Source organism: Tachysurus fulvidraco, chromosome 1 (genome assembly GCF_022655615.1).
Source record: "Tachysurus fulvidraco isolate hzauxx_2018 chromosome 1, HZAU_PFXX_2.0, whole genome shotgun sequence".
NCBI classification, from domain to species: Eukaryota; Metazoa; Chordata; class Actinopteri; order Siluriformes; family Bagridae; genus Tachysurus; species Tachysurus fulvidraco.
In genome coordinates this window covers 17,639,451-17,646,950 of record NC_062518.1, presented here as the reverse complement: position 1 = coordinate 17,646,950, position 7,500 = coordinate 17,639,451, and the positions used below count along the sequence as shown (strand labels likewise).

The 7,500-nt window shown below is 37.7% G+C and overlaps 1 protein-coding gene across 7 annotated transcripts in view; it reads right to left on the bottom strand.

The window, feature by feature from the left end:
* Positions 1–7,500, bottom strand: part of cacna1ab (calcium channel, voltage-dependent, P/Q type, alpha 1A subunit, b) — a 68,048-nt gene that overhangs the window by 45,326 nt on the left and 15,222 nt on the right. For all 7 annotated transcript variants that reach the window (XM_047820329.1, XM_047820306.1, XM_047820310.1 and 4 more), the window contains exons 8-10: positions 7,279–7,466; positions 6,992–7,095; positions 6,598–6,713 (exon numbers count right to left, since the gene is read on the bottom strand). In XM_047820329.1, coding sequence (XP_047676285.1) covers positions 6,598–6,713; positions 6,992–7,095; positions 7,279–7,466 — 408 coding nt within the window. The remainder of the gene's footprint in view (positions 1–6,597; positions 6,714–6,991; positions 7,096–7,278; positions 7,467–7,500) is intronic.

The window sequence follows — 7,500 nt, the reverse complement described above, 5'->3', positions numbered from 1 at the left end:
AGTGTAGTGTAGAGTAGTGTAGTGTAGAGTAGTGTACTGTAGAATAGTGTAGTGTAGTGAAGTGTAGTGTAGTGTAATGTAATGTAGAGTAGTGTAGTGTAGAGTAGTATAGTGTAGTGTAGTGTAGAGTAGTGTAGAGTAGTGTAGTGTAGTATAGTGTAGTGTAGTGTAGAGTAGTGTAGAGTAGTGTAGTGTAGTGTAATGAAGTGTATGTAGTGTAGTGTAGAGTAGTGTAGTGTAGTGTAGAGTAGTGTAGAGTAGTGTACTGTAGAATAGTATAGTGTAGTGTAGTGTAGTGTAGAATAGTGTAGTGTAGTGAAGTGTAGTGTAGAGTAGTGTAGAGTAGTATAGTGTTGTGTAGTTTAGAGTAGTGTAGTGTAGAGTAGTGTAGTGTAGAGTAGTATAGTGTAGTGTAGTGTAGTGTAGAGTAGTGTAGAATAGTGTAGTGTAGTGTAGAGTAGTGTAGTGTAGAGTAGTGTAGTGTAGTATAGTGTAGTGTAGAGTAGTATAGTGTAGTGTAGTGTAGAGTAGAGTAGTGTAGAATAGTGTAGTGTAGTGTAGTGTAGTACAGTGTAGTGTAGTGTAGTGTAGAGTAGAGTAGTGTAGAATAGTGTAGTGTAGTGTAGTGTAGAGTAGAGTAGTGTAGAATAGTGTAGTGTAGTGTAGTGTAGAGTAGTGTAGTGTAGAGTAGTGTAGTGTATTGTAGTGTAGAGTAGTGAAGTGTAGTGTAGTGAAGCAGTGTTGTAATGTAACGAAGTAAAAATACTTCGTTACCGTACTTAAGTAGAAATTTCACATATCTGTACTTTACTTCGCTATTTAAATTTATGACAACTTTCACTTTTACTCCACTACATTTTCTAGATAAAATGTATACTTTCACTCCGTTATATTTCCAATAAGCATCTTCGTTACTCGTTACTACAAAATAAAATCAGAAGAAATGTGTGCGACTGTAATAAGGGAGGTTTGGCGAATCACTGCTCCTAGATTGCATTACGCTCCGCACGCTCTACGAAGAAGCACAGGCACGCACAGCGTGCACGCGCAGTCAGAGCTGGAGGCATTTATAACGTTAATCGGCTGAAAGCCGCAAATACGGCCACCAAAAGCAGTGAAATTTCGCTATGCTTATTACCAGAGTTGTAGCACAAACAAAATATTAATGTAAACATTCCATTCAATACTAAATAAAAATAACATTTATTTATTTGGTCTTGAAGCCTGAGATAGGCACAGGCTCCCCGTGACCCGAGGTAGTTTGTGGATAAGCGGAAGAAAAAGAGTGAGTGAGTGCATTCATTGGACACACTGTTTGTAGAGAATGCACACATACATGAACTGATTTGATTCGAGACTGGCATCATTACATCATGCATAAAATTTTGGTGTCCACTTTTGCCATTTAATAACACCATAACGTTTGGCTTACTATGTAGAAATATAATATATTATATATAACTCTTCTTGTTTTAAATTCTCATTAAAACCCCTAAAGGTGAAATCCTAGAACCGCCCCTGCTCTTATGCCTACCGAAAATCACTGAAATTGTACTTTTTACTTTTACTTCAAATACTTAAGTACATTAAATATCAGAAAATGACTTTTGATACTTAAGTACAGTAAATATCAGATACTTTAAGACTTTTACTTGAGTAATATTCTAAAAGGCAACTTTCACTTCTACCAAAGTCTTTTTCTCGTACGATACTTGTACTTTTACTCAAGTATTGCTTTCTAGTACTTTATACAACACTGTAGTGAAGTGTAGTGTAGTGTAGTATAGTGTAGTGTAGAGTAGTGTAGTGTAGAGTAGTGTAGAATAGTGTAGTGTAGAGTAGTGTAGTGTAGAGTAGAGTAGTGTAATGTAGTGTAGTGTAGAATAGTGTAGTGTAGTGTAGAGTAGAGTAGTGTAGTGTAGAATAGTGTAGTGTACTGTAGTGTAGAGTAGAGCAGTGTAGTGTAGAGTACTGTAGTGTAGTGTAGAGTAAGTGTAGAGTAGTGTAGTGTAGTGTAAAGTACTGTAGTGTAGTGTAGAGTAAGTGTAGAGTAGTGTAGTGTAGTGTAGAGTAGTGTAGTGTAGTGTGGTGTAGAGTAGAGTAGTGTAGAGTAGAGTAGTGTAGTGTAGAGTAGTGTAGTGTAGTGTAGAGTAGTGTAGTGTAGAGTAGTGTAGTGTAGAGTAGTGTAGTGTAGAGTAGTGTAGTGAAGTGTACTGTAGAGTAGAGTAGTGTAGAGTAGTGTAGGGTAGAATACTGTAGAGTAGTGTAGTGTAGTGTAGAGTAGTGTAGTGTAGAGTAGTATAGTCAAGTGTACTGTAGAGTAGTGTACTGTAGTGTAGTGTAGTTTAGAGTAGAGTAGTATAGTGTAGTGTAGAGTAGTGTAGTGTAATGTAGTGTAGTCAAGTGTAGAGTAGTGTAGTGTAGAGTAGTATAGTGTAGTGTAGTGTAGTGTAGAGTAGTGTAGAGTAGTCTAGTGTAGTGTAGAGTACTGTAGTGTAGTGTAGAGTAGTGTAGTGTAGTGTAGAATAGTGTAGTGTAGTGTAGTGTAGTGTAGTGTAAAGTACTGTAGTGTAGTGTAGAGTAAGTGTAGAGTAGTGTAGAGTAGTGTAGTGTAGTGTAGTGTGGTGTAGAGTAGAGTAGTGTAGAGTAGAGTAGTGTAGTGTAGAGTAGTGTAGTGTAGTATAGAATAGTGTAGTGTAGAGTAGTGTAGTGTAGAGTAGTGTAGGGTAGAATACTGTAGAGTAGTGTAGTGTAGTGTAGTGTAGAGTAGTGTAGTGTAGAGTAGTATAGTGAAGTGTACTGTAGAGTAGTGTACTGTAGTGTAGTGTAGTGTAGAGTAGTGTAGTGTAGTGTAGAGTAGTGTAGTGTAGTGTTGTGTAGTGTAGTGTAGAGTAGAGTAGAGTAGAGTAGAGTAGTGTAGAGTAATGTACTGTAGAGTAGTGTAGAGTAGTGTAGTGTAGAGTAGTGCAGTGTAGTGTTGTGTAGTGTAGTGTAGAGTAGAGTAGAGTAGAGTAGTGTAGAGTAATGTACTGTAGAGTAGTGTAGAGTAGTGTAGTGTAGAGTAGTGTAGAGTAGTGTAGTGTAGAGTAGTGTAGTGTAGAATGGTGTAGTGTAGTATAGTGTAGTATAGTGTAGTATAGTGTAGTATAGTGTAGAGTAGTGTAGTGTAGTGTTGTGTAGTGTAGAGTAGAGTAGAGTAGTGTAGAGTAGTATAGTGTAGTGTAGTGTAGAGTAGTGTAGAGTAGTGTAGTGTAGAGTAGTGTAGTGTAGAGTAGTGTAGTGTAGTGTAGTGTAGTGTAGTGTAGTGTAGTGTAGAGTAGTGTAGAGTAGTGTAGTGTAGAGTAGTGTAGTGTAGAGTAGTATAGTGTAGTGTAGTGTAGAGTAGTGTAGAGTAGTGTAGTGTAGAGTAGTGTAGTGTAGAGTAGTGTAGTGTAGAATGGTGTAGTGTAGTGTAGAGTAGTGTAGTGTAGTGTAGTATAGTGTAGAGTAGTTTAGAGTAATATAGTGTAATGTAATATAGTGTAGTATAGTATAGTGTAGTGTAGTATAGTGTTGTGTACTGTAGTGTAGTTTAGAGTAATATAGTGTAGTGTAGTGCATAGTGTTATAGTGTAGAGTAGTATAGTGTTATAGTGTAGTGTGTATTTTATAGTGTAGGGCATAGTGTTATATTGTAGTGTGTATTGTTGTGTGTAGGGTATAGTGTTATAGTGTAGTGTGTATTGTATAGTGTAGAGCATAGTGTTATAGTGTAGTGTGTATTGTTGTGTGTAGGGTATAGTGTTATAGTGTAGTGTGTATTGTGTAGTGTAGGGCATAGTGTTATAGTGTAGTGTGTATTGTATAGTGTAGGGCATAGTGTTATAGTGTAGTGTGTATTGAATAGTGTATGGCATAGTGGTATAGTGTAGTGTGTATTGTGTATTGTATAGTGTAGGGCATAGTGTTATAGTGTAATGTGTAGTGTAGTGTAGTGTAGTGTAGCGTAGTGTAGTGTGTATTGTATAGTGTAGGGCATAGTTTTATAGTGTAGTGTGTATTGTATAGTGTAGGGCATAGTGTTATAGTGTAGTGTGTATTGTATAGTGTAGGGCATAGTGTTATAGTGTAGTGTGTATTGTATAGTGTAGGGCATAGTGTTATAGTGTAGTGTATAGTGTAGTGTAGTGTATTGTAGCATAGTGTGGTGTGTGTAGTGTAGTGTAGTGTGTAGTGCAGTGTGTAGTGTAGTGTAGTGTGTATTGCATAGTGTAGGGCATAGTGTTATAGTGTAGTGTATAGTGTAGTGTAGTGTAGTGTAGTGTAGTGTAGCGTAGTGTGGTGTGTGTAGTGTAGTGTGTAGTGTAGTGTAGTGTAGTGTGTATTGTATAGTGTAGGGCATAGTGTTATAGTGTAGTGTATAGTGTAGTGTGTATTGTAGTGTAGTGTAGCTTAGTGTGGTGTGTGTAGTGTAGTGTGTAGTGTAGTGTAGTGTGGTGTGTATTGTATAGTGTAGGGCATAGTGTTATAGTGTAGTGTGTATTGTTGTGTGTAGGGTATAGTGTTATAGTGTAGTGTGTATTGTATAGTGTAGGGCATAGTGTTATAGTGTAGTGTGTATTGTTGTGTGTAGGGTATAGTGTTATAGTGTAGTGTGTATTGTGTAGTGTAGGGCATAGTGTTATAGTGTAGTCTAGTGTAGTGTAGAGTAGTGTAGTGTAGTGTAGAGTAGTGTAGTGTAGAGTAGTGTAGTGTAGAGTAGTATAGTGAAGTGTACTGTAGAGTAGTGTACTGTAGTGTAGTGTAGTTTAGAGTAGAGTAGTATAGTGTAGTGTAGAGTAGTGTAGTGTAATGTAGTGTAGTCAAGTGTAGAGTAGTGTAGTGTAGTGTAGAGTAGAGTAGAGTAGAGTAGTGTAGAGTAGTGTACTGTAGAGTAGTATAGTGTAGTGTAGTGTAGAGTAGTGTAGTGTAGAATGGTGTAGTGTAGTGTAGAGTAGTGTAGTGTAGTATAGTGTAGTATAGTGTAGAGTAGTGTAGAGTAGAATGGTGTAGTGTAGTGTAGAGTAGTGTAGTGTAGTGTAGTATAGTGTAGTATAGTGTAGAGTAGTGTAGAGTAGTATAGTGTTGTGTACTGTAGTGTAGTTTAGAGTAATATAGTGTAGTGTAGTGCATAGTGTTATAGTGTAGAGTAGTATAGTGTTATAGTGTAGTGTGTATTGTATAGTGTACGGCATAGTGTTATATTGTAGTGTGTATTGTTGTGTGTAGGGTATAGTGTTATAGTGTAGTGTGTATTGTATAGTGTAGGGCATAGTTTTATAGTGTAGTGTGTATTGTATAGTGTAGGGCATAGTGTTATATTGTAGTGTGTATTGTTGTGTGTAGGGTATAGTGTTATAGTGTAGTGTGTATTGTATAGTGTAGGGCATAGTGTTATAGTGTAGTGTGTATTGTTGTGTGTAGGGTATAGTGTTATAGTGTAGTGTGTATTGTGTAGTGTAGGGCATAGTGTTATAGTGTAGTGTGTATTGTATAGTGTAGGGCATAGTGTTATAGTGTAGTGTGTATTGTATAGTGTATGGCATAGTGGTATAGTGTAGTGTGTATTGTGTATTGTATAGTGTAGGGCATAGTGTTATAGTGTAATGTGTAGTGTAGTGTAGTGTAGTGTAGTGTAGTGTAGCGTAGTGTAGTGTGTATTGTATAGTGTAGGGCATAGTTTTATAGTGTAGTGTGTATTGTATAGTGTAGGGCATAGTGTTATAGTGTAGTGTGTATTGTATAGTGTAGGGCATAGTGTTATAGTGTAGTGTATAGTGTAGTGTAGTGTATTGTAGCATAGTGTGGTGTGTGTAGTGTAGTGTAGTGTGTAGTGCAGTGTGTAGTGTAGTGTAGTGTAGTGTAGTGTGTATTGCATAGTGTAGGGCATAGTGTTATAGTGTAGTGTGTATTGTATAGTGTATGGCATAGTGTTATAGTGTAGTGTATAGTGTAGTGTAGTGTAGTGTAGTGTAGTGTAGCGTAGTGTGGTGTGTGTAGTGTAGTGTAGTGTGTATTGTATAGTGTAGGGCATAGTGTTATAGTGTAGTGTGTATTGTATAGTGTAGGGCATAGTGTTATAGTGTAGTGTATAGTGTAGTGTGTATTGTAGTGTAGTGTAGCGTAGTGTGGTGTGTATTGTATAGTGTAGTGTGTAGTGTAGTGTAGTGTGGTGTGTATTGTATAGTGTAGGGCATAGTGTTATAGTGTAGTGTGCAGTGTAGTGTAGCGCAGTGTGGTGTGTGTAGTGTAGTGTGTAGAGTAGTGTGTAGTGTAGTGTAGTGTGTATTGTACAGTGTATGGCATAGTGTTATAGTGTAGTGTGTAGTGTAGTGTGTAGTGTGTACTGTAGGGCGTAGTGTTATAGTGTAGTGTGTGGGGCATAGTGTTATAGTGTAGTGTAGTGTGTACTGTAGGGCATAGTGTTATAGTGTAGTGTGTAGGGTATAGTGTTATAGTGTAGTGTGTAGGGCATAGTGTTATAGTTTAGTGTGAAGGGCATAGTGTTATAGTGTAGTGTGTAGGGCATAGTGTTATAGTGTAGTGTGTAACTTTGTCATGTATAGAGTTTGTATATACCTGCTTTGCAGATCCATTCTAGATATCCATTCAGTTCTCTCTCGATCTGCTGCTGTCTCCTCAACTTTAGAAACTCACTGCGGTTCTCAACTCGTTCCCTCTCTTTAGCAAACTCACTGTGGACCCCAAACACACACACATGCACACACATGCACAAAAAAACACATCCACACATGTCTGTGGTTGTAAATATTGACTTTTAAGGTAAGGTTTTGAAATTTTGTCTTATTTTGTATCCATATATTTTCATGTCTGATATTTGATATGAAGCTTCACATATGCACAAATCTTTATATAAATTTTTTCCTTACATCTTTACACACACTGTCTTACACAAAATGCACACACACACACACACACATACACACACACACACACACATATATATTCTTACCCAGACAGCACACCCAACACCAAGTTGAGCATAAAGAAAGAGCCAATGATAATTAACGGGACGTAGTAAAGCCAGTTCCAAGTGCTTCCTAAAGCATCGTTACTCTACAGGAATACACACACACACACACACACACACACACACACACACACACACACACACACACACACACACAGGTTAAAATTTTATTAGATTGGATACTTTGATTCATTGAGTGTGTGTGTGTGTGTGTGTGTGTGTGTGTGTGTGTGTGTGTGTGTGTGTGTGTGTGTGTGTGTGTGCCTTACATAATAAAGCATGTCTGTCCAGCCCTCCATGGTGATGCACTGGAACACAGTGAGCACAGCGAACAGAATGTTGTCAAACTGTGTTATTCCATAATTTGGTCCAAGATACTTGTCCACACATACGGATCCAGAAGGACAAACCCGTGCTGGTAACTCATCACCACACAGCTGATCATCAAGAAGTTCTCCTACAAACACACACATTTCTAGCTACTTGTTTCT